This window comes from Hordeum vulgare, chromosome 4H (assembly GCF_904849725.1).
Source record: "Hordeum vulgare subsp. vulgare chromosome 4H, MorexV3_pseudomolecules_assembly, whole genome shotgun sequence".
NCBI lineage: Eukaryota > Viridiplantae > Streptophyta > Magnoliopsida > Poales > Poaceae > Hordeum > Hordeum vulgare.
The window spans coordinates 267,305,023-267,332,454 of record NC_058521.1 but is presented as its reverse complement, the minus strand read 5'-3'; the positions used below and the strand labels follow the sequence as shown (position 1 = coordinate 267,332,454).

The 27,432-nt window shown below is 45.0% G+C and overlaps 1 protein-coding gene across 4 annotated transcripts in view; it reads right to left on the bottom strand.

Moving 5' to 3' along the window:
• Nucleotides 1–3,138: 3,138 nt before the first annotated feature.
• The window catches only part of LOC123448504 (transportin MOS14), a 61,984-nt gene continuing 37,690 nt past the window's right edge, over nt 3,139–27,432 (bottom strand). For 2 of the 4 annotated variants that reach the window (XM_045125415.1, XM_045125416.1), the window contains exons 10-21: nt 27,111–27,224; nt 26,933–27,012; nt 26,710–26,845; nt 25,322–25,471; nt 18,050–18,135; nt 17,009–17,196; nt 16,836–16,928; nt 5,937–6,124; nt 5,723–5,834; nt 4,855–5,012; nt 4,232–4,348; nt 3,139–3,626 (exon numbers count right to left, since the gene is read on the bottom strand). In XM_045125415.1, the coding sequence (XP_044981350.1) occupies nt 3,384–3,626; nt 4,232–4,348; nt 4,855–5,012; nt 5,723–5,834; nt 5,937–6,124; nt 16,836–16,928; nt 17,009–17,196; nt 18,050–18,135; nt 25,322–25,471; nt 26,710–26,845; nt 26,933–27,012; nt 27,111–27,224 (1,665 nt within the window). In that variant the 3' untranslated portion in view covers nt 3,139–3,383. Of the gene's footprint in view, nt 3,627–4,231; nt 4,349–4,851; nt 5,013–5,722; nt 5,835–5,936; nt 6,125–16,835; nt 16,929–17,008; nt 17,197–18,049; nt 18,136–25,321; nt 25,472–26,709; nt 26,846–26,932; nt 27,013–27,110; nt 27,225–27,432 lie in introns of those variants that run through there. The other 2 variants (XR_006631807.1, XM_045125417.1) reach the window with 2 other exon arrangements.

The following is a 27,432-nucleotide window of genomic DNA, read 5'->3' as shown; positions in this document are numbered from 1 at the left end:
AAGGGGAGGTTCAAATTTAACTACATATTCACCAACGCCCCACCCACTTCAAGTGTTTATGTGGTTGGGGGTACTGTTGTTTTGTCATTGGGTTGCCTTTTGCAGAACAGTCAATTTACTGCATATATCTTAGCACCACTGATGTACCATCACTCAGTGTGTTCCCATCCTTTCGAGAGCCATCCAGATCAGATGGGTTCTTCACATGATCATAATTCCATCGACAAGCTCTTTCACCAAATCTTCCATCCATGCCTCTGCCTGATCGTCCACCCCCTCTCATGTTCCTATACCCACGACCAGCACCCGATGAACGACCAATACTAGCACCACAACAACCGCCTCACCCCCTTCTGGAAGAAAGAATGAAGGGACCTCATTCAAATTTGATTCATCATGTTCTCCCATACCACACTCCTGAGGCCAATGTCCCATCTTCCCATAGGCATGAAAAAGCACCCAAAGCTTCTCAAATTTAACTTGGTAGTATGCAATCTCACCCTTTACTGTGAACCCAAAAAACATGCCAGTTTATTGTTCACATCAAAATTTACTCTAATTCGAAGGAACTCCCATACGAATCCATAATATGAACTTCTTGCACTTATCCTATACGTTTCGCCAAGTTTTCCAGTAAGGGTTTGTTCTTCAAGACTCCATTGGGGAGTTTATGGATCGAGCACCATGTCTCAAGTCTTTCCAAATTGACCTTCCCATGGTTTGGAAACCCATCATATTCAGCCAACATAGAGCACGACCTTTGAAATACCATGGTCCTTGATACATGGCATTCTTCCGATCTAGCGGGTAGCAAAATTGTATTGCAAAGAGGTTTGAATTTATCCTCCTCCACACTACCTCTTGAGCGGGTTCCATGCCGCACGCATGTCACAATTAGCGCACTCTAACTAAAACTTTTCTTTGTCGAAAGTTTTGCTAGGGCTAGCTGCTTTACTGTTCTGTCGCATGAAACTCATCTTCTCATATCGGTTCATCAATCTTTTCATCATGTAAGTGCAATCCCTCCATAAGCTTGCTTGAATCTTCCTCTACTAGGCCCTTCGACCCCGATCCTTCCACAAAGTTTGACATCCCACTCAAAATCTTGGTATGTCTCTCAGAAAACCTCCAATCAACAACCTGAGATACCACATAGGTCTTGGGGAACCCTAACGATGCAGGGAGGGCGGTTGTAGATCAAAGGGAAGTCCAACAGTCATCCTTGTTGACAAGGGGCTCACGACAACCACCGCCGAGAGGACTGGAAAACCCTAGGGGATCTCAACATCTATTGGTTCTTAACCATCAATACGATACATCATTATGCCCCTTTTATCAGCTTCGGTCGCCTCCTTCCCCGGCTCCCCACAAGACGATCTCCATCTTCACCAGGCACGAGCAGCCACGAGTGGCTCTATCCCACTACCGAGAACACCGCCTACCTCGTCCTTAACCTCGCATTCGTCCTCATGCCGGGTCGACCAACAACTCCCTACACGGCCGTCCACCCAGATCAGCGCCGCCTTCTAGGCCTCAAACTACCAAAGGAGTACCACAACGCGCTCTGCATCGAGCACCTCATCGGCTTCCACCCCCGTCACAGATGAACCCTCTCGACAGCGCAACAACCGAGACAATGAAGAGCCGGTCGAATACATCACCAAGCACAGACCCCAAAGATTGACCTATCAGACCCCGCCGCCACCGCCACCGACCCCTTTGCCTCCATGAAGACCGACAAGCCTCCTCACACAACCAACAACAACGTTGTCCTCGACAAGGCGCTCAACTACCTTAGCCAACCGTGCACTGTCATAGCCTCACGATAAAGTACATCGACACAGGGCTTCTATCAAGATTGCTTTTATGCTTGTGATGTTGCGCATACCCTATGCATTATTTTTTTGAAAAGAAGGAAACCCCTGGCACAGAAGACCTTATAAAATAATACAACACTAAGACTGAAGCCACCGTCTAGGCAACATGTGTCGCTACTCCTATCCAGTTGATGAAGGGATGTTGATAGTGTGGGCCTAATACCAAACAAATCGCGCAACCAAACCTAACATCTAAGACCTAAGGGCCCAACCAAGCCACCTGCCGGGTATGGGGCACCCACCGCTCCGGGGGCACGCTCAGAGGACATTGCCGCCACCTGCCACCAATCCATCTTCAGAGCAGTACTGATGCATCTACCTTATCCAGTCTAGCTGTCATTGACGACACCACGACGCCAGGCAACGTCTGCGCAAGTCCATCATTGCACATAAGACGCCTGATCTCCAGGGAGCCATGCCATCAAGATCCATCGACATTAATATGTATGATGAAGCACCGTTCCACCAAAGATCTCATCCACTAGTCCGTCGAGCCGGTGTACACCTCCAAGAATGACAGCCCAAGGGGGAAACGACGCAAGTGCGCCGTCGTCTTCTAATCTATCGATCAAGGATTCTCCCCGAAGGTAGCAGATAATGGTCTATAACTTCTCCACGGCGATGCCTTCAAGAAGGAAACGACAGCGTACAACGTCGCAGTCGTCGGCCTGGGCATCTAGCCAAGAGCAGGTTTTCACCCAGATCTGTTCAAAGAACTCCATCCAGATATGTTCGAAGAACTCCATCCAGCTTTTTGTGCACGGATCGCGGCCTTCTCTGCCGAAAAACCAACAAGATCCAACTGTCACCGCCTGACAGGCCGCAGCACCACCACGATGCCAAAGCAGCCAGCTTTGCCAGGCCCCACGCCAGCCTGCCGCATACCAGACTCGTCGGCCCACCAAAGCCCATCTAGGCTCAATGAGATCCGAGATTCCGGCCGCCACTACAAGGACGTCTCCCCACAGGAAGGTCGCGCCACCGTTGTCGCTGCCGCCATTTCTGCAGTCGAGATCCCGTAGCACCACGCCACCTGCTACCAGGTCACCGAACTCCATGTCATCGCCGCCATGAGAGGAACAACCTCACAAGGGAAGAAGACCCCGCAGCCGCCATCACAACCCGAGCTTCACCAGCTTGAACTCGGGCTGCTGTCGAAGGGAGAGATCAGGGCGAGGTGGGTTTCCCCCATGCCACCTAGGGTTGGCGACGGGGGCACTGGGTTCCTTTCACTTAATTAATTCTTGAAGAAGAGCCGATATGGATTAATGTTACACTTCAGAAACCAAACAGTTTTTAGTTTTTTGTACCGTTTACAGTAACACCGTCATTTGTTTGCATTTACGTTTGCGTTTCATTTTTTGACACAAACACGTCCTTAATACAGAGACAAAACCTAGGGATCAACATTCTATACTGTGCCACCAAAGCGAGCCGTTGCATTCCATATCAAAGCAAGGACCTTCTTTATCTCATGGAAGCTATTCCAAACGGTTACGTCAAACTTCAGCTCCACCTGCTATCAGTATAGGGGGTGGGAACATTTCGACGGCTTTCTGCAAAATCTCGAATTACCCGTTTAAGGGTTCTTCCACCTTTTCCTTGCATGTAACCAGGATGGTTTCTGTAATTGTCACCAGTCCTGTTGTGAAGATAGTCCGAGGCAGCATCCTGAAGCACCTTGAGCCATAACGAAATTATCATCTCGGCTTCCCCTTGCCTTAGGTATTCCGAGGACAAAGAACTCACCTGAACAAGATTTAAAACATTCAGCTAAATGGAAGAGATATACAAAAGTAAGCTTCAGCAGCAAATATACAAGTAAGAAGTATTACTACAACACATTTAGCCTCTATACAACACAAGAACTCAGGAAGGTAGCAAAAAATCTTCAGTGCCAGGTTGCAGCATGCGACTAGACTAACATGACCATATTTTACAACTACATCCACAGATTCTCCTTGCATCAAATGTCAAGTATTGAACACCCTTAGGGCTTGTTTGGTTAATCTCTCCCACAAGGGGATTGGAGAGGATTGGAGGGATTGAGGTGGATTTTAACTTGTAGGGGATTTAATCCCTTTCAATCCCCTCCAAACCCCATCAAATTTCAAGGAACCAAACAAGCCCTTAGTTAGGTTTAAACAGTAAACACTAGAAGCAGTCACAAAAAAATAGTCTGCACGAAATAGGGCTGCTAAACCTTTCGAATCTGGAAGAGACAAACGGTAAGCGGATGGCCCAGATTACAGCATATGATATTTTCAAAGTTATGGAACTAAAAACGAAGATGAGAAAAGCATCAAGGCATGCCTAGCATAATTACAGCAAAGCAGTGATCATAAAAATCGTACCGTTGTGTGCAGCCACCCACAAAGGGAATCCCAACAAAGTATCCCCTTCCACATTGTTCTCTCGCAGAGGCTACACAATGCCGCCAACTGCTGCAGCATTGTTGCAGATTTATGTACCTGTTGGAAGAAAAAAAAACAATATTCTGAAACATTTCTATGATCACCTAATTTATCTCTGGTTAGAGTAAACTTAAGAAATACTCCCTCCGTCCCAAAATAAGTGTCTCAACTTTGTACTAGCTCTAGTACAAAGTTGTACTAAGCTTGAGACAGTTATTTTGGGACGGAGGGAGTATGTAGTATGTAGAACAACAATCAAATCATAAGTATGTCTGTAGTACTAAAACGGAAGAACAGAAGCAAGTTACTATAAGTAGCATCATCAATATGCTAAGGAATTAATAGTCGACTTAGTAACAATATGGGCATCAGCATGTTAGCTTATGCCACAGGAAAATGCAGACAAGCTCCAGATTCCAGAATTTATTGAAAGGCTTTGAGGTGCGAGCATAACACCATGGCCAGTTTTGACACCTCACATAACAAAATGGTTATAGCAAAAACTGAATGAGGACCAATAGTGCCAAAAAACAACTCGAAAAAGTATTTCAAAATCTACCTACCCTTGACAAGGCTGATACACCAAGTAGAGCATAAAATACGTTAGACATAAGACCTTCACCACAGCGTGCTAAAATTTGAACCAGCACCACACCACGTGATTCATCAGAGGGGCATTCTGGAGATTCCAGCACATCAGTAAGGCTAGCATCAAAAAAACCTGCAGGTGCATATTTCCAAATATTACTTTCAAGTGATCGGATTAGCAAAAATGAAAATGTTACCCCATGTTAAGCGCAATAGCATGTCATAAGAACTTCATCAGTCAATGATCCTCACTGAACACGAATAATCCAGCAAGTACAACAAGATTTTTGAAGTTCACACACACAAAAAAAACTACAACATACTTTCCAAGCTCCAAGTGATATACCAACTTGCTTCGTAAAAATCCTGTGCATAGTTGAAAGTACTACGAATAATTTACTAAATGTGATGAAATGATGCCCTACTGTTGCTATACAAATTGGCTTTGCTATCCAGAAGACAAGAGGATAGAAACTAGACAGAAGTACATTTGTGCACTTGAAGTAAAAACACTAACTTGACACAACTATGCTTCTATCAGCAGTCTGTCCCTTGCACTACTTCATTGGTCACAATTCCAAAAACACTCTGTCCCTACTTGTCTCTTGTACTTGTACATTCGCAGTAAATACACCAACTTGTAAAGCTTATTCTTCCCCACGCACTAGTTTATTGTGCGCAAAGCATCAACCGTCCCTCATTCTGTGTATCTCTCACTTCTTTCGGATGCAACCGGCAAGTTTACTCATCGTACACCTATCTAACGAATTATGGGAGTAATACGAACATTCAACTGATATATAGTAGAAGGCCATATACAAGAAGTAGTCAAGTGGGACTCACACGATATATATGAAATTGCTGCAAGTGCTGCTCCTCGGTGCATTGCTGTAGAGCATATAGCTGCCTTTTGAAATGACAGCTCAAGCAGCGAGCGAGATGCGACAATAGCTTCCTTGATTAATAATGCAATCAACAGAAGAATCAGTGCTGTACTGTCAATCCATATTGTGCTTCAATAATTAATAAAGAACCTTAGCATAATATAAAATAGAACCTTTGGACAGCAGCGGATAAATGCAGATGCGAAGTTTGCATAGGCTTCAATTAGATCAGGTTCTTGATCACATGTGTAAGAAGAATTCAAATTTGATAGTGAAGCTGCAGAGCTAAACGTTTCAATAGTTTTCACACATACAACACTGTGTTCTTCCTTATGGCCAAATTCTTCAATCATGTTGGCAGCTGAAAATGACGATAATGTCAATGTAGAGTAGACTTTCGAGATATATTGGAACAAGGTGTTGCAGTAGTAAGTACACTTGGGTGCTATCTGCCTATTGTATGTCATCGTTATTTCTTTTACAATGTAAAACTATAAAGTAGGTTAAAAATGAAATCCCATGAGCATGGCATAGTCGTTGAACATAGGCAAGGGCATAACCGCATAAGGAAATAGTAAGTGGTGTTAGAGCTATATTCTGGCCTGTATATTTTCCCCGTTGTATGAGGGGTTTCCTGCATATTTACCACATGTACATGTATATATATATTGGCCATTGGCCCTCAGGAATACAAGTTGCTTTCCAAACATGGTATTAGAGCTAGGTCATTTTTTTTGCACGCCGCAACTCGTGTTGTTGATCCAACCGGCATAGCAGACCTTCTCTGTGGCCGTCGTCGTTGTTTTTCTCTCCCTTGCAGCCACCGACTCTCCATCCTGTTCCTCTGCAGGTCAACGTCGGCTTGGTCCTTCCCTCGTCCCATCCGCCTCCACCTGTTGACGATATCTATCGCCCGTCATTGCGGCCTGCTCGAGTCGTCGAACCCCTATGCCTGCCAGATCCGGACGCCTTCGGTCCCGTCGTGCCGATTCCGCCGATTCCTCGTTGCCCCGCCTCATGTGCGCGCAGCCAAGAAAGAGGAGGACGCACGCACAAGGACAAGCGCTCGCCCTGCCTCGCTCCCGCTGACCCGCTACTGCAAAAAAAATTGTCATGTTGTCTGTCGCCTGTTCTCCGGTAAATTTCGACGGTGTTTTCGGTGTTCCCTACACTGACCCCATCTCGCTCATGTGCCTTCCCTCGGTGCTTGGTGCTCGTCTGTCCGTGTCGTTGTCTCTTGCGGCAACTTTTGCGGCGATGGTCGTTCCACACCGGTTTCTACAGACAGTCATGTTGGTAGCTCTTCTGCTTCTCCTCCTGCAAGCTCCACATATGATGATTGTCGCTCTACACCGACACCTCTCACGACTTTCACCGGTGAATGTCGCTCTTCCCCGACACCTCTCGCGACTTTCATCGATTATATTGGTGCATATGATTCCATCGACTGCACTTTGCCCACGCGTCTTCCCTTGGCGCTTGGTGCTTGTCTGCACACGGCCTCGCCTTCTCCACCGGCTTTTGCAGACGGTATTGGTCATGCTACACCGCCACATTTAGCGGCTTCCACAAGTGGTGGTGGTCGCTTCTCTCCCGGTGCCACTACGTCGCCTACTTCAGTTGTGTCCTTCACTGAGGAGGAGATTGCCCGACTTCGCGCTCTGCTGATTGCCTCCGACTATCTATTGTCGGGTGCATCTACGTCGACATCTTGAGTTGCATCCCGAACTAAGCAGGAGATTCTGAGATTCGACGCCTGCTAGCTCCATCTTCTGGTTCTTCATCGATAGGTTCTGTTGGTTCTGCGATGAACTCTTCTGGCATTGTGAGACCACCTTCCACACAAGTAGGTACATCTCCATGCATTCTTGATACTGGAGCATCTTTTCATATGACTCATGATTCATCCACCCTGTCATCTAATCGACCTCTCGAGTCTCCTGTTCATGTTCTTACTGATGATGGTACCTCTCTCTCGGTTACTGGCCGAGGCACTCTTAGCACTTCATCTTTTCATGTTCCCGATGTTGCTCATGTTCCTCGGTTTACCATGCAGCTCATTTCTGGTGGTCAGATTATTGACTCTGGTTGCAGGGTCATTCTCGACTTTGACTCATGTTCCGTTCTAGACCGTCACACTAGTGCTCTTCTTGGTGCTGGCCCCCGACGTCGTGACTCTAAGGGTCTCTGGGAGATTGACTGGCTTCACCTTCCATCCGCTGCTACCGCCGCCACTCTCTCCACCTTTGTTGCCTTGTCTACCAGCTCTTTTCAGCAATGGTATCATCGCATGGGTCACTTATGCGGCTCTTGTCTCTCATCCTTTGTCCGACGTGGTCTTCTTGGATCCATCTCCGACGGTGTGTCTTTAGACTGTCAGGGTTGCCAGCCAGCGTCCTTTTGACCTTGTTCACTCTGATGTTTGGGGTCTAGCTCCCTTTGCCTCAAAGGGAGGTTATCGCTACTGTACATTGTTCAAGAATTCATCCGATTAATCAGTACTATATTATCTTTATAGATGATTTCTCTCGACACACGTGGATATATTTCATGTCTTCTCACAGTGTGGTCTCTATCTATAAGCGTTTTGCTGCCATGGTTCACTCATTTCTTTAAGCCTATTCGTGTGTTCCGTGTTGACTCTGCTGGAGAGTATATCTCCAAGATGTTACGTGAATTTCTCGCTGAGCAGGGTACTCTTGCTCAATTCTCTTGTCCTGGTGCTCATGCTCAGGATGGCATGGATGATCGCAAGCATCATCACGTTCTTGAGACGGCTCATGCGGTGACGATCGCTACCTCTCTTCTGCCTCACTTTTGGGTCGAGGCTGTCTCCACTTCCACATATCTCATTAGGGTTTTTATCATTTATGCCAACAGTTGTGTCTCATTGCTCAGTTTTGCAATTAGAAATAACAACTACTCAAAAATGCCATTGTTCCATTAGATGATTGCCTAAAAATGCAATTAGATTTGAGGTGACAGTAATGATGTCTAGTGACATTTTTGAGCATGCGCCTAACGAAGCGATGGCATTTTTGAGCAGTTGAAATTTCTAATGGCAAAAGTGATTAGTGGGACATAACCGGTGGCATAAATGATACAAACCCATCTCATTAACCTTCAGCCGTCCACTGCTTTGCAGGGTGGCGTTCCTTTCGAGCGCCTCTTCAACCGTTCTCTCGATTACTCGGCGCTTCGTCTGTTTGGTTGTGTTTACTATGTCCTTTTTGCCCCTCGTGAACGCACCAAACTATCCGCTCAGTCAGTTGAGTGTGTCTTCTTAGGTTATAGCGATAAGCATAAGGGTTATTGTTGTTGGGATACTGTCGGTCATCGGACGCGTATATGACTTTTGATGAGTCTCGTCCCTTCTACCCGCGTCCATCTTCCTCGACCTTTGTAGTGGAGGATATATCTTTCCTCACTTTTCCTAACACACTGATCACTCCCGTTGAGCCCTTGCCCGTCCCTCCTAGTGCCCCCCGCTTCTCTACCTATTGCAGATTCGACGCCATCACCACGCATGGTTTCCTCCCCTCACTTGTCACACAATTATGCACCTTCATCCGCGTCCATCTTCCTCGACCTTTGTAGTAGAGGATATATCTTTCCTCACTTTTCCTAACACAAGGTCACTCCCGTTGAGCCCTTGCCCGTCCTACTGCCCCCGCTTCTCCACCTATTGCGGATTTGACGCCATCATCTCCCATGGTTTCCTCCCCTCACTTGTCACACGATTCTGCACCTTCATCCCAGTGTCTTCTTCGTCACCTTCGCCTACTCCGAAGATCCCTCTTCGTATTCTTCCTTCTTTTCCTCAGTATTATACTCGTCGTCCACGTGTTGTGGATGCGTCTACTGATGTGCCATCTTCCTCGTCTCAACCTGGTTTTCCAAGCATTGGTTCCGCTGTTCTTGAGCCAACGTCTTACTGTCAAGCTGTTGTTCACCCCAAATGGCAGTTTGCGATGGCCGAGGAGCTTGCAGCTCTTGAGCGCACCGACACGTGGGACCTTGTTTCTCTTCCTCCCGGTGTTCATCCCATCACTTGTAAGTGGGTCTACAAGGTTATCGTCAAGCTGTTGTTCATCCCGAATGGCAGTTTGCGATGGCCAAGGAGCTTGCAGCTTTTGAGCGCACCGGCACGTGGGATCTTGTTTCTCTTCCTCCCAGTGTTTGTCCCATCACTTGTAAGTGGGCCTACAAGGTTAAGACACGCTCTGATGGTTCCCTTGAGCATTTATAAAGATCGTCTTGTGGCTCGTGGCTTTCAACAGGAGCATGACCGTGATTATGATGAGGCTTTTGCTCCCATGGCCCATATGACCACTGTTTGCACACTACTTGTCGTGGCTTCCATTCGCCACTGGTCTGTGTCTCAGCTTGATGTTAAGAATGCCTTTCTTAATGGTGAGGTACGTGAGGAGGTTTACATGCAGCCCCCACCTAGTTATTTTGTTCCTGATGGCATGGTATGTCGTCTTTGTCGCTCTCTCTATGGCCTTAAGCAAGCGCCTGACGCCTGGTTTGAGCGTTTTGCCTCTGTACTGACTGTCATTGGTTTTTCAGCGAGTGCTCATGATCCAACGTTGTTTGTCCACCTTTCTGCTCGTGGTCGGACTCTTCTTCTATACGTTGATGACATGATTATCACTGGCGACGACCCCGAGTATATTGCCTTTGTGAAGGCTAGTCTTAGTGAGCAAATTCTTATGTCTGATCTTGGCCCTCTTCGCTATTTTCTTGGGATTGAGGTCTCTTCTACCTCCGATGGCTTTTCTATTTCCCAAGAAAAGTATATTGAGGATCTTCTTGCTCGTGCTGCTCCCACTGATGAGCGCACTGTTGAGTCTCCCATGGAGCTCAATGTTCACCTTCGTGATACTGATGGTGACCCCTTGCCCGATCCGAGGCGTTATCGTCATCTTATAGGGAGACTTGTCTATCTAGCTGCCACCCGTCTAGATATCTCCTATTCGGTCATATTCAGTTGAACCGGTATGGGCTGTCTTGCCCATCTCATTTAAGCCCACAACGCCCAGCCCTTGAGATGACTTAGAAGGAGGGGTTCCTAGTCCTCCCGTGTAGCCCAGCCGCCACACATCCACAACACCACACTCCAGCGACCAGTCAAAGCTCGTCCCATCTAGAAGTAGTCCTCCCCCCTTCCCGTTCCTACATATTCTGAGTCAGTTTGTCTCCGCTCCCACTTCGGTTCACTATAGTCACCTCCTTCGTGTTCTTCGATATCTTTGGGGCACGATCTCTCACCGCCTGTTCTTTCCTCGCTCTAGTTCATTACAGCTTCAGGCCTATTCGGATGTTGCGTGGGTCTCGGATCGCCGTTCCCTTTCTGCTTGCTGCGTTTTTCTTGATGGTTCTCTCATTGCATGGAAGACAAAGAAGCAGACAGACTGCGGTTTCCCGTAGATTGAGGGGAAGATCAGTCGGTTGCGCTAAGGTGACGACATGTCAGTGATGGCATATGTGGCAGAGCTGCAGACTTTGTGGGCGGAGCAGGATAATTATGATCCTTTGGAACTCTACGATGCGGCTTGCATCGAGTCAGGGCGCAAGTGGATTGCACGCAGGAGTGTGCTGAAACTATTGGAAGGGCTCAGAGGTTGCTTTCATGGAAGGGGGCATCCCTGTTGCACCAACCTCTCCTTCCAACTATTGAGGAGACTATTGCAGCAATGTCTCAAGAGGAGGTGAGGATATCTCTTGAGCATACAGACGTGAAGGTTGCGCCGGCTTCGACATTTGCAGTCACTGAGCGCATGGAGTGGGAAGATCCCAACAAATGTCATATCTATAGGGAGGTAGGTCACTGGAAGAGGGAATGTCCAACTCGTGGCAGAGGCAGGGGATACAACAGAGGAGGAACTGGCAGAGGCGGGCAGGCTAGAGGCAGAGGTGGATACATAGGGACCTCAGGGGGTCAACCTTCTTGGGGCAGAGGTGGCCACTCAGGAAGCCCAGGGGGCTAGAGGGCACATATGGTAGTTGAAGGGGACACTATGAAATCAAAGGGCAAGGAAGTTGATGAGTCTACCTATGGAGACTTTGCTCACTGGGCCTCCACTGATGAAGGTAACCCGACAAAGGCATCTCTTACTCCTAATGTAGATGCTCCAGAGTGGGTCCTAGACTCTGCAGCATAAGCATGTTGTAGATAATTCCTGTGTGTTTGAGTCTTACAATAAGCATCCTCCTACTCACAAGGGCACTATTCAAACTGCTGATGGTACAAATCAGCCTGTTATAGGGGTTGGCACAGTCAAGTGCACTTCAACTATCTTGTTATCGTCAGTTTTACATGTGCCAGCTTTTCCTGTCAATTTGGTCTCTTTCAGTGCCCTCATTGATCAAATAGACTGTCGTGGGATCCTTGACAAGTTCGGTTGCTTGATTCAGGAGCGCCAGACGAGCCAAACTGTTGGGACTTGGCGCCAGGCGTAAGGGGCTCTGGTACATGGACCAGGAGGTGCAGCTGGACTTGGTGTATGCTGCGACTATGGAGGACAAGTTGAAGCAGGCGATGATCCATCACTGCGAGATGGGGCATGTATCTTTTGATAAGATAAGTAGAATATTTCCGGATGTTATGTGTGGAATAGGCAAGGGCAAGTTGACATGTGATGCTTGCGAATATGCAAAATACACACGAGCCTCATATGCAAGTAAGGGGCTTAGGAGCATATCTCCCTTTATGCTTATTCATTCGGATGTATGGACTAGCCCGGTAGTGTCAATGAATGGAAAGAAGTATTTTGTTACCTTCATTGACTGCTATTCTCGTATGACTTGGATTTACTTGATGTGTGACAAGGATGAGGTGTTTAGTTGTTTTAAGAACTTCCATGCTCTTGTAAAGAACCAGTTTCAGGTGCAGGTCAAGGTGCTTAGGACTGACAATGGCACAGAGTATGTCAACAATATTTTTGGGGCTTTCATGGCTGGCCAAGGGATTCTTCATCAAACTTCATGTCCTGACCCCCCCCTCAGAATGGAGTGTCCGAAAGGAAGAATCGTCATATTCTGAGGTTGCTCGGTCGTTGATGTTTACCATGATTGTGCCTAAGTTCTTGCAGGATGAAGCAGTTATGACAGCTACATACCTGATCAACAGTACACCTTCCAGGATACTAGGCATGAAATCTCCGTCTGAGTTGCTCGTTGGAGATAATAAGTTTGTCGTCCCCCCAAAGCCGTTTGGCAGTACATGTTTTGTTCGTGATCACCGACTATCTGTTGGCAAACTTGATCCTCGAGCAGTGAAGTGTATCTTTCTGGGATACTCTTTCTAGCCAGCAGGGGTATAAATGTTGGTGTCCCTCTGAAAAACGCAGGTTTGTAAGTATGAAAGTTACCTTCAGGGAGTCTGAGCCATTCTATGGCGAGCCGACTGATCTCAGTCAGTTGTTTGCAAAGCTTGACCACCTACACCCTATGCATAATGGTCAAGAGGGGGAGAAGGAGGTGTCCCACACTCACAATGATTCTATCGGCATTAACACTGATAATGATGTGCAGGTTCAGGTCCAACCAATAGTGGGTACAATTCCGCCTAATGATGATGTGCAGGTTCATGTCGAACCAAGTGTCGATACACTTAAGATTGGTGCTCTCCAGGTTCCTGTTCGAGATCGATGGCAGACGAATACCCTGGTGTACTCTCGACAGCAACCACAAGTACAGGGGGAGCAGCAAGGCAGTGAGGCAACAGTACATGGGGAGCAGCAAGGCAGTGAGGCAACAGTACAGGGGGAGCAGCAAGACAGTGAGGCAGGCTCATCTGACACAGTGGAGCTGCCCATTGCGTTGCGAAAGGCTACACGTGAAGCAGCAAGGAAGGGTGAAGTAGCAAGGAAGGCTCTACCAAAGGATGATGCTTGTGATGACCTTGATATTGGCAATTTTGTGTCTTATAAGGATTTGTCACCTTCATATAAGGCGTTTGTTGCCTCCCTTCAAACTGTGTCAATCCCAAAGGATTGGAAGGCTGCAAAGCAAGATCTGAAGTGACGCGAAGCAATGATAGAATAGTTGGAAGCACTGAGGAAAAACAAGACATGGGTGCTAACCACATTGCCGGCAGAAAAGAAAGCGGTGAGTTGTAAGTGGATCTATACATTGAAGCAGAATCCTGAGGGTAAGGTGGAACGGTACAAGGCCAGGTTGGTCGCCAGAGGACATAGTCAAACTTAGGGAATTCACTATGATGAGACATTTGCGCCCGTGGCAAAGATGAACACGGTTAGGATATTGGTCTCTTGTGCTGCAAACTCTGGGTGAAAGTTGCATCAATTAGATGTCAAGAATGCCTTCTTACATGGTGAGTTGCAGAAAGAAGTGTACATGGAGATACCACCAGGTTTTGGTACCTCAGAGACCACGGGGAAGGTATGCAGGCTGAAGAAATCCTTGTATGGATTGAAGCAATCACCACGGGCATGGTTTGATAGGTTCAGACGTGCTATCCGTGGTATGGGGTATGGTCAGCGTAACGGTGACCACACGATGTTCTACAGACACTCTGATCAGAAAATCACCATTCTTGTTGTTTATGTAGATGACATTATTATCACTGGAGATGATAAGGAGGAAATAGAGAGATTAAAGGGTTGTCTGAGCAAGGAGTTTGAGGTAAAGGATTTAGGCAACCTAAAATATTTCCTTGGCATTGAAGTGGCTCGGACAAAGAAGGGAATCTCTATGTGCCAACGAAAATATACCTTGGATCTCTTGACTGACATGGGCATGATGGGATGTCGTATTGCCCCTACTCCGATTGAACAAAATCATCAAGTGACAGCACAATCAGGAGATCTAGTGAATAAGGAAGATTATCAGAAATTGGTTGGGAGATTATTGTACTTGTGTCATACCAGGCCTGACATTCCGTATGATGTGGGGGTGGTAAGCAGATACATGCATGCACCAAGGAGTGGGCATCTTGATATTGTGCACAGAATCCTGAGATACTTGAAGGAGACTCCGGGTAAAGGGTTGTGGTTTGGGAAGAGTGGACACCTTGAGGTGGATGGCTATAGTGACTCTGACTGGGCTAGTTGTCAAGATGATAGAAGATCAACTTCTGGCTACTGTGTGTTTGTGGAAGGAAATTTGGTGTCATGGAGAAGCAAGAAATAACTTGTTGTAACTAGATCAACAGCAGAAGCTGAGTATAGAGCTTTATCTCAAGGGTTGTGTGAGATGCTCTGGGTGAAGTACGTACTAAGCGAATTGAAACTTCTAAGGAAGGGCCCCTTGAAGGTGTGGTGTGACAATCAGTCCGCTATAGCCATTGCTAATAATCCAGTTCAACATGACAGGACAAAACATGTGGAAATTGATCGCTTATTCATTAAGGAGAAACTTGATGTTGGGATCATCAGTCTTACTCATGTCAGCTCTGGGCAGCAGTTTGCAGATTGCTTGACAAAGGGACTGGGAACAAAAGACTGTAACTTGGCATGTGACAAGATGGGAATGCTAAATATCTACCACCCATCTTGAGGGGGTGCATTGAACCGGCATGGGCTGTCTAGCCCATCTCACTTAAGCCCACAAGGCACAGCCCTTGAGATGACCTAGAAGGAGGGGTTCTCAGTCCTCCCGTGTAGCCCAGCCGTCACACATCCACAACACCACACTCCAGCGACCAGTCAAAGCTCGTCCCATCTGGAAGTAGTCCTCCCCCCTTCCCATTCCTACATATTCTGAGTCAGTTTGTGTCCGCTCCCACTTCGGTTCACTATAGTCACCTCCTTCGTGTTCTTCGATATCTTTGGGGTACGATCTCTCACCGCCTGTTCTTTCCTCGCTCTAGTTCATTACAGCTTCAGACCTATTCGGATACTGCGTGGGCCTCGGATCGATGTTCCCTTTCTGCTTACTGTGTTTTTTTAAGGTTCTCACATTGCCTGGAAGACAAAGAAGCAGACAGACTGCGGTTTTTCGTTCGAGGCTGAGTTGTGAGCTATGGCTCTGTTGACGGCAGGGGTGACTTGGTTACTGTGGTTACTTTAGGATTTTGGTGTTTCTATCACCACAACTACTCTGCTATTGTCTGACAGTACGGGTACTATTAGCATCACGCGCGACCCTGTGAAGCATGAGCTCACCAAGCATATTGGTGCTGATGCTTTCTATGTACGCGCTGGTGTGCAGGATCACGTTATTGCTCTTCAGTATGTGCCTTCCGAGTTACAGTTGGCCATTTTATTTACGAAGGCCCAGACTAGAGCATAGCATGGCTTCTATCTCTCCAAACTCAGTGTTGTTTATCCACCATGAGTTTGAGCGGGAGGGGTGTTAGAGTTATATTCTAGCATGTATATTTCCCCGTTGTATGAGGGGTTTCCTGCATATTTACCACTTGTACATGTATACATACATACATTACATACATATATATATATATGACAAATGTTTCGTACGATCGGATATAGTTCCTCCAACTTTTGTTTGATATGTTGTAGATAGTATCTATCATATCAGAGAGAGTATGTACGCGTAGTATGTAGTATATAAGAATATTTAGATAGTATATATACTACTTTTTAGGTAGTATGTACCATATTTTTAGCATACTCGTTTTTACGTACAAATATGTACGTAATTCATAATATTACAAAAACTATGGATTAACTATATTTTTTTCATGTAACATACTTTGTAGTATCTTATATATAGTATGTGAACATACTCAAAGTGATAAATTAGTATATATACTACCACATGGTAGTATATGAGACATGGGAGTAACTACACCCGGTAGTAGGAGGTATTTTCTGTGTGTATATATTGGTCATTGGCCCTCAGGGAATACAAGTTGCTTTCCTAACAAGTGGTACCCATTGATCATCATGGATGCCCTAACTAAAGACAGGATTATGCAGGACAGCTTTAGTTTATTCTTGTACTCCCTCCGTCCCACAATATAAGAGCGTTTTTGACACTACACTAGTGTCAAAAAGGCTCTTATATTATGGGATGGAAGGAGTAGTTATAGGTGCAAATTGCAAACCAAACCCCCTTGTGAATAAAGTATCACCCGTTACCTGTTCTTAAGAAGCAGTCATGCCTTTGATACAGCAAGAAATTCGTAGATAAGCGTTCAAGAATTTTAGGTAACAAAATTTGGAAATGTTGTCCTGCAAAATGCTTGATCAGCATGATGATCTATATACCATAAAGCTTGAAATTTAGCATTTTAGAGATCACTTGAACTTACCACAAGAATGTATGGCCGAAGAAAGAGAACGACAAGCAGCTGTAGATAAACTAGTGTTCTCCATATGAGATGACTGGGAAAGTATTTCAAGGAGTGGCCAGAATATACCGAAAAGAACCGAAATCGTATCATCATCAATTAGACCAGATGTAACTGACGTCGCCAAATGACTGAACAATGCACCCATTCTGAAAACATAAAGGTATATTTGCTTATACTGTACATCATATCGAATTTACAAAAAGAGGATTTGGACAGAGAATGCAAAAGATTTGCATGAAATTTCTGTTACGAAGAGAACCAACAGAACCTGCAACATATTGCCAACAAGTGGTAACAAATATGTTAGATTAGTAGCAAGGAACTTTAACTGTAATACCCCTTCTCATGTTCGATCTAGTCAAATTATATCAATACTGCCTCTGACAGTTATCAATGACCGATAATAGAAGATGCCCACTTTCCCATGATACAAATTTGACCTATGGTCATTAGCAGAGATTCTATCTCTGCATTTCAACAATTTCACTTCAATGAATGACCGAGCATACATTCTTGACCATCACAAGCTGCCTGCTGCCATGCTTTTGCTATTCCACTTTCTTGTTCTGTTCCTCGTTTGTTCTCAACTGGTTTTAGTTTCTACAAACAAAGTTGCCCACATGTCTACAGTAACTTCTCATTTTGATGATAGCGAGAAAGCACCCTACTCCTTTAAGTAATGCTGACCATATATTTTCAATCATCTAGATCTTATCAACGTGTGCCATTTGCACAGCTTAAGTACAATAGTCTATAACTTGTTGATGCAAACCATAATTGTACCCACATAAATATGATTTTCATTTCTTCAAACTAAAAAGAAATCACTTTGAAATGGCAAACGAACTCGACCCACCATTAACTGGACCATGCTCGAAATAATACACCAAACTGGTAGCAAGAGTGCTGCAAAGTGTGGAACCCATGCAGTATAATTTCTAGTAAAATCTAACAATGAACACCAAGGCTGAGCATACAAGAGTCAAACATTGTAAGCACCTGTGAAGTCCATGAACTGCGGTGTTCAAGGCTTGTGCGTAAGCACTAGGATTTTGCCTTAGCAATTCATCTCTGTCTATGTCAATCTGCATAAGAGGAAAACAAATGCACTGTGATTTTAGGTAAGAACTTTAATAGGTGAAAACGTGAGCCCTACAGCACTGCACAACCACAAAATCTCCTTCTCAATTGCATTCATGTGAGGAGGACAAGGCAGATGACACCATCATGTGACCCCAAACTTGAAATTTCAAAAAAAAAAAAAAACTCAAACCACGAATCCAATTCATGATCTGTGAAGAGATCCGTCTTCACGTCAGGTTTTCCACGACAAGGGCTTCGGTACTAGATCAAATGTGTATGTTTTAGCGAAAATTCAACTTAAAAGTTGCAGCCCAACGATTTTTAAAGCTGCCACCCAATGATTTATAAAGTTGCCACTGTAAAAAGGGCAGCCCGGTGCATGTAGCTCCCGCTTGCAAATGGTCCGGGGGAGGGTCCGACCACTTAAAAAGGTTGTCATTGTATTGGTGGTAAAGTTGCCACATGGTAGCTTGTTGTAAAATAGGTTGGCAACTAATGCACTACTTCTTGGTAACAAAAGAGTACAAAAAATGTTATAGAAAGATTGTGAATCCAACAAACAGTTTAGCCTACAACAGGGTCGTGGCCTATATATCCCAGTTTATTGTTGTTTATCATCAATCTTCACAATATCTTGGAACTCATTTTGCTTGATTTTTTCCTACATATGCCTCGCGTTAGGTGTGTGAGCTCTCGTACAAGGTTCATAACCAAGCCCTGCTCATTTCCATGACAATTGTGTGGTATTGGTCCTTCGAATACATCGGAAAGAGGTAACTTGGTATATTTCATTTCCATTTAGCTGCTCACACCTTGCTTAGTGTCACAATGTCTAGGGGGAACGGATCACATTTGGGCCTACGCAACCAACTGCGTCTTCAGAGTTGTCAAAGATTGGGAACTCCAGCTTGTGAAATTTGGGTTTCCACTCACCAGATTCAATTGTGGGAAGGTCATTTTGTGGTATCCATCTTCATGCTCGTCCATGTATTGGCCCTTGCCAAAGCCACCCTACTCCAGACACTCGATGGCCAGGCGATTGGCTGTTGCCTTGCTCCCTAACTTCTTCAATGTCTTCTTCAAATTTCTTGAGGACAGCGCCCTTCAGTTCATCCATAAGTTCTTTCTTATGGGCAGACAACTTCTCATCTAAAAGATTGTTGGTCTGCGATGGTGGCCATAGAAGATGGTGGCGGGGATTAGCCAAGGATTGGTACGTCAATAGCAAATTGTCACAAACTAGATTACATAGGGAATAGTCATTGTTGGGATTTCGCCCTCAAGATCGATCACATAAAAAAACATGACGAACACGCGCAAACAAAAGCTTGTAGCCAAGGGCCCTTGTCGTGTCCTTTTTCTCTTTATTTCCTTTTCTCTTTTCCACAATACAATATTGGAGCCCTATGCATATGTATATAGCCGGACTACCAATGAGACACGGACCGACTCAATTAATCTAGACATACACGGAATCGAACTTAAAGCCTGCCTGGACCAGTACTTGGACATAAACAACTTTGCTTCCCTAATCTAATCAACGGCAATGTTGATCACACTACTAATCCTAACTGGACTGAACACATACGTGCTGCAAGACGGCATGCAAGCCAATCAAAGCACGTATACTTAAACTTACCTAATCATAACTATCAAGATGGGATCGGCCAAGGGTCTAGGGCCAGATGGTCTCCTAGCTATGTTCTTTCAGAGACGCTGGCCCCCATTGAAGCAAGATGTATGTTGCGCCATGCAAGATCTTTTGAGCGGTCTATCCAACAAAACTCTAATACGATATTGGTGTTGTTCCAGTTTCAAACTATTAGCCTAGCAACGCTCTTTACAAAGATGGCATCGAAGGTGTTGGCGAATAGATTAAAGAGAATCCTTCCCATCCTGATCTCTGAGTAGCAAAGTGGAGCACCTCACGGATGTGAAGGAACAGCTCCACGTTGATGATTCAAAGTGTGCAAAACTAGTGTCGAAGGAACTACTTTAACGTGTCGTGCTAGATATCGCTCTAGAGGCGAATGTAAACCGATATGGCAGCAGAAGTTCAATCCAAAACTCCTAGAGCACAAGATCGAGTCCAAGATCTTACATAAGAACACCAAACTCTTCTGAAAATGATATCCCGAACGTTCACGGGATTTTAAGCATGGCAATCCGAATGATTTTATTCATGGCAATACTAACGTTTTTCATGGCAACTTTAGTTCACGCGAGGTTAGGAAACATCTAGATACATTCATTCCTCCGACAAGTATTTCCGGACGGAGGGAGTACTAAACTGGAGTAGAAGTATCTAGAATTAGTCAAATGGAATTGACTTCTGATTTTATTTTTATTTCCTTCTCTCTATTGTTCCTCGTCACAAAGTGCGGAATTGACTTCTGATTTTATTTTTATTTTCCTTCTCTCTATTGTTCTTCTTCACAAAGTGCGGAATTGACTTCTGATTTTATTTTTATTTTCCTTCTCTCTATTGTTCCTCGTCACAAAGTGCATGTGTACCTTGACGCCTCATTACTAGCAATGCATTCATAGCATGTGAGTGTTCATGCGATCAAAATAAGGACACAAAAGATGTTGTTCTGTGTGGTCAAGTTAGACATGATCAAGGCATACGACCACGTGGAGCGGATATTTTTTAGGAGATGATGATGTGCATTGCCTTCGCTTTGAAGTAGATCCAAATGATTATGAGATGCATATGCTCAGTTCGTTTCTCGCTGAAGTATAGTAGTGCGACCTCAGACATATTCACCCCTCTAGGGATTGAGGCAAGGTCATCCTATCATGCCATACCACTTTATCTTCTGTGTGGAGGGTTTTTCATCACTATTAAAGCAAGCACAACGGGATGCAATTAAAAGGAGTGAGCTTTGGTGTCTACGGACCGCATATCACACACCTACTGTCCACCGATGACATCATCGTCTTCGTGGAGTCAAGTCAACAATTACTTGCCTCCATGCGGCCAGTCCTCAGGCTTACGAGATGAGCTTGGGTAAGCACGTGAATTTGCAAAAATCATCCATCTTTTTCGTAAAGTGTTGTGGCTTTGATATTCCAGATCAGCTAAAGGTAAGCATAGGCATCGAGAACGAAGCACTAACTGAGAAATAGCTCGGCCTTCCAACGATGGTAGGCAGGTCTAAGGAGGGTTGCTTCAAAAATATTTGGGAACCCACATGGGCCAAGGTAGCAAGGCGGAAAGGGCAAGATCTATCAAAGGCAGCGAGAGAGGTGCTTGTTGTTGAAATATATTGCCCGCCTTCCTCCATCAGTTCGAACTTTTGGAGCAACTGGCTAGAGCATGAATTCAATATTGGTATCCGAGCCAAGAGATCTTGAGTTCAAACTGCCAACGCAGTATTAAAAATAAACGATTATGCGGTCTACATCGATCCCACGTCTAAGGACTAAAATAGCCTAGACGCGAGGGGAAGTGTTGAAATATATTGCCCGCCTTCCTCCATCAATTCGGACTTTTGGTTGCGTTGGCTAGTGCATGAAGCTTAACATGATATCAGAGCCTAAGGTCTTGAGTTTAAGTCCTGGCTTTCACAGTTTATTCAAAAATTGCTGCCATACCTCTGAGTCTGTCCACGTATAGGCCTCTTGAGCCATACCTCTGAGTTTGTCCACGTGTTGACTTTCCGCGTCACACGTGAGAGGGGATGAAGTGTATATGTAGATTGCCTAGTCCTTTCCATCAGTTCGGACTTTTGGCTGCGATGGCTAGTGCATGAAGCTTAACAGTTGTAAAATATGTGATCGAGGCTCTTCCAAGTTACACGAAGAGTTGCTTCTAGTTTCCCAAAAAGTAGTGCATGATTACGAGTTTATCTCTCCAAACTTTCGGCTCAAAGCAACTGATGGTAGCCGGAAGGTTCATTGGTTTGGATGGGACAAGATGTTAGTAAGTAAAAGAGATGGTGGAATAGGGTTCTGTGATGGCTTTCAATCAAGCTCCACTAGCAAAGCAAGGGTGGCACGAGCTCACCAATCTAGAGTCCCTTTGTGTGTTGGTGTTGTGTGGTCGCTACTACAAAAATTCTAATTTTCTTCAAACAAGGGCCACGAGAGTGTCCTTCATATGGTGGAGTATTATCTTCAGGCTAGAACAACTGAGAGGGTCTAGAACAGCTAGAATCTTCGGACATCACCATGGCAAGTGCCCCATCATAAAGGGGCACATGCATCATACATGCAAAGGTGAAACCTTTACTTGCCACTTTCGAGGAGGATACACTAGTTCACTCCTACCTTGTGTGCATTTAGGTTTAAGCTTAGTGTCATGCAAGCTAAGGAGGAGTTCAATCACAAGAAAGTGTCTACACCATCTGCGAGAGAAGGCATGGAAGCAACAACAGAAGAAGCACAAGACGAATGTCAAGATGTCGCTTGAGTTGTGCAGCCGGATTGTCCAACCCAGAGTCAACAATGAGGCCAGGAGCCCTCGAACAATGTACTGGGCAATCAAGGACTTATCCGCGCCACGGACCAAGAGCCTTTGGACAACGCACCAAACTATTTGGGACATGTCCGGGCTACAGCCGCCCTGCTACCTATAGCGGGTTTTGTGTTTACAAGGAGATCGATCACAAGATCATCTAAGGGGTGGAGATTCAGATGTCTTGCTAGAATAAGGTGTCTATCAGGCCTTATATAGGTGGACGAGGCAGGGTTATAGGTCCTGAGTCGGTTAAGGAGTTATCATATGTTACGTTTGGTAGCTAACAAGGGTCGGTTATTACATGCCATATACAGACAGTTCCTAGCCTAGCATGGGAAGGAGTCTTCGTCTTGTCCCCAAAGGTGTTGATGTGCTCCTGATTGTCAATGGACGTCGAGTCATGGGCTTAGGCCTCCCTACTGTCCTGGGGCTCTTTGTCCTCCCTAACTACACCCGAGGGGCATGGCACCATCACTATCTTTCCTTTGTTATCTTGTTCATTTGGAATTGTGGCATCAATCAGACTGCTAGTATTGATCTTGGTTATAAGATGTGTGTGTGATTCTTGTCCCTCCCTGTGTGAATCCCCTTGTTTCCCTTGAGATTCCCCCTTAGTCTTTTGTTCCTTGTCCTTTCCCGTTCTTCCTTGAAACCACCTCCTATACATGAAGCTCAGGCCACCCTCATGGTTCACCTCATATCAGGTTTAGTTGGTGCATTAGCAGCGAAGCAAGTGTGGACTCTTGGAGTGATAGCTGGATCTCTGAGCTAGTTCTCCTCGTCCGATGAGCTGACACGGATTCCAAATGGGTCCAAGATCAGCTCAAGGAGGGTAGCAATAGCAGGGATGATGGGGAGCTATAGCCTATTTTCTTTTATTATAATGTTCATGATACTCCCTCCATTCCAAAATGTAGTGCATATAGATTTTTTTTTAAAGTCAACCTTTGCCAACTTTGACCAAGTTTATAGAGAAAATTGTCTACATATACACTACAAAACATGTACATTATGAAAAAGTATAACTCATGATGTATACAATGATGTGCATTTGGTATTCTAGATGTATATATTTTTCTCTCTAAATATGGTAAAAGTTTGTAATGTTTGACTTTTAGAAAAATCTATAGGCACTACATTATGGAACAGAGGGAATATTAAACAAGTTCAAGCAGGCGGGTCAGAACGTGATGACTAAGTACATGAAGAATGGTTGCTTCACGATGAAAGTTGCCTACCATTTGAAAATGAAGCTGACACACAATGCGAGTGAAGTCACAGGTGCCTCATCGTCATGTACTTCTGACAAAGGATGGTTGGCTTTGTGGGGCGTTGACTTGCTCCAAAAATCAAAGTCCATATCTGGAGACTTGTGAAAAAATGGCTTGGCGCTGGCTTTGAGCTAGAGAGAAAGATAAAGTAGATTATGTGGCATGCGTAAGGGAAGATGTAGTCCACGGGTTTTGGAATTGCCCGCATGTGATATGGAGTTGGAAGGAGGTGAGTGACAAAACAGGCCTCAAAGCCTAGGCTAATGTTAGCTCGACATTTCTAAACGTGGATGTTGGACTGGATCGGTGCTCAATGGAAGATGTGCTCAAGGTGGTCTTCAATTTTTTGTACCAGCTCTGGCTGGCCAGGAATAACGCACAACACTACCATATCGAAGACCTGGCAGCGTTTGCAGCGAAGGCAGTCAAGGCACCCACCTTGGTTGAGGAGTGGCAGAACTTGAAAGAGAAGCCATTCAACCATGCCAAGCTAAAGGGAAGATGGCATCCACCAGATGAGAGTCGAACCAGGGCAAACACGGATGGAGCTTTCATAGTGTCGGACGGTACAAGAGGCAGTGGTGTTGTTCTATGGGACCATCATGTGGCTGAACCGAAGTGTGTAGAGCACATGCCAATGCGAGCTTTGAACTTGGCGGGGGAGGTTGGGGTCACAAGGCTCGTCCTGGAGACAAATAGTACCGGCATTGCTGCAAAGTTGGTGTTACAAGAGAGGGCCAGGTCCTCACATGGTCCACAGGCCGAGGAGGTTAATGGTTTGCTGCATGGCTTTCAGGAGATCGCTAACAAATCAATTAGGAGATCGGCTAATGAGGTAGCTCATTAAGTTAGCAAAGTGTGGCTACATAAATAAAATGTATACCACTTGGCGTAGGTTCCGACCAGATTGTATTCCTACATGCTAGGCACGGAATGTATGTCCAATGAGTCTTCATAAATTCCCAGCATGCTTTCTCTAAAAAAGTAGCAATTTAAACTTTTAGGCTTTTGGATTAGGAAAATATGCTGCTCAAATAGACAAATTCAAAAAGAAATTGTTAGGATTACTTCACGAGAGTGAGTTTAGTGAACATATGCTCAACATCTGTAAGTAAATTTGTTCATGAACATGTCAGTAGTTATCATAATGTACACAACTACACATTCACCAACACAAACTAGCAGGTGCAAATAAAGACTAGCATCTGGTGGGATCCGCCAACATACTGGATATGGTTATAAGGTTATGATCCTTCAAATGAAAAAGAAATAAATGAAAATATAGATTTCAGACAACACTCCAAGAAAGGGCTGCACTTGGGAAGGAAAACAAAGAATCTTGTATGTAGTTATAAGATTATGAGACCATAAATGAACATAACGTGACAAGATATAATTGACAATATAAATTCCAGACAGGCATCCAAGAAAGGCTGCTAGGGGAAGAAAACATACAATCTTTTCAATTGCTGAGTAGCTTGAACAAAGTAGCCTGGCCAGTGAAGTTTTCCTCAATTCTTTATCGAGAATAGAACATAGAGCATGTGTAATTGCACTAATGATCTCTTCCTCATCCTCTATCCGCAGGTTCCCCTCGCCCATACCCTAAAGAACACTGTTCTTTGAATACTACATTGGATACATTATACAAAGCCCAAATTGAATGTATATGCTAAACTGATAAGGCAGAGTGCCATGGCAAGTTAGACCATATTCATGGAACTACATTAAATTAAACAGAGCTAAAACAGCAGGAGTCCACATAACCCCCTCATGTTTCAGGAATCGCCTAGTTAACCCCCTCAACTCCGAAACCAGATATTTAACCCCTGATGTTTAGAAAACCAGATGAATAACCCCACACCCTGTTATAAGATGTTTCATTAAGCGGTTTTGCAACCTGGCATGAGTCTGGGGCTGGACCCACGGCGATGATGTGTGCAAGTTCCCTAGCGTGGCTGCATTGAGGTAGATGGAAACTTGCCGAGCACCGCAAGTTCATGTCTTTGACGAAGGCAACGGGAATGCCTGCCAGGCCTGGACGCAGCAAGCAACGGAGCCTGGAGCGGCCATGGCGCCATGCCGCCACCCAAGATAGATGGCAACACAACGCCTTTGCCTGAACTTGCCAAGCTCCGCGAGTTCATGTCTTGGGCGACAACAGCGGGAAGGCCTGCATGGAGCTGGACGCAGCAAGCGCCGAATCCCGGAGCGACCATGCCGCTACCCAAGGCAGGCGAGAAAGCATGCGTGCAAGGTCAATGCATGGGGTGGGTAATAGCAGCTGGAGTAGTGCTTGTGGCGATCCGATCATTTCAAGTCTCACGTGCATGGCACTACTAGTGCTGAATCGACCGAAGCAAGGATCCATCAGGATCATGAGCATGTGTACATGCATGTGTTACTTTTCGGCCAGTGGCAAAGATCGATCAGCAGGCTCTCTGGCGCCTGCTCATGTGTACGCATGTGTTGCTAAGTGATCAGGGATAGATCAAGCTAGCCATACAGAAAGCAGAATCGTCAGCATACTTTGCTGTTGTCGTCGTGTTTCAGCGGAGAGTACTTAGCGGTGTGGGGCTTGCCCAACAATGAGAAGATGGATATGGCGACTGCGGCTGTACAAGAGCATATGTGTTTTGAATGGTCTTGTAAAGTTTAGGGGATGATATACCTGGTTTTGGAATTGAGGGGGTTAAGTAGATGGTTCCTGGAACCTGAGGGGGGTATGTGGACTTCTTTTCAGCTGAAACATGGAACTGTAGGCATTTTGCATGAACTGCATTGGCCCCTAGCCATCAAAATATCATGCCAGATTAAATTCACTACGACAGAAGTATGTTTACCTCACTAATCCAGAAAAGAATTTCTAGAATTGGAGGCTCATGGATGAATGATGAAGCATCCTCACAAAGTTTACGTAAAGCTACGGAGCAAGAGTTTGATGATATGGATTTTGAAATCCCTGAAGCACAGAATAGGCTGTCCATGATGGCAAAACATATTCAAGTATGTATGGAAAATGAATAAAATTGATGTTAAACTTCAATACATACTGAAAAAACTTACAGTAATGGCTTAATATTACTTTTGGAAGATGATAACCACTTTGAATAAGAACCAATGACATCACCAAAAGATTTGTATATCTAGAACAAATAGGAAAACATACAAGAGAACATTAGCTTCACAAGATACGACCAAGAAATATCTGATCATCTTAGGAAGCATATTGAGGAAGTCTTACCAAAAACTGGCATCCATTCAGTTCAGCAGGTGTTCTGCTGGGCAGAATGTTCACAAAGTGCATTACAACTGAAAAATCAAAGGGGCTTCCATCTTGTAAAATTGTGTCAGCAACCTGGAATTTGGTAACTATGAGCATGCCATGTAGATCCAGCAGACTAGTATATGGTTCTGTTTGCTTATATCTAACACCACAGGCCGGTGCATTTGCCAACCAACAAAAATGGGAAAGGTAAGGTGTTTTAACTCATTAATGAATCTATAGCACAAGAGTCCAAAACTGAACATGAGGAAGCAAGTAGAAGAGTTCACTCAAGATAAGA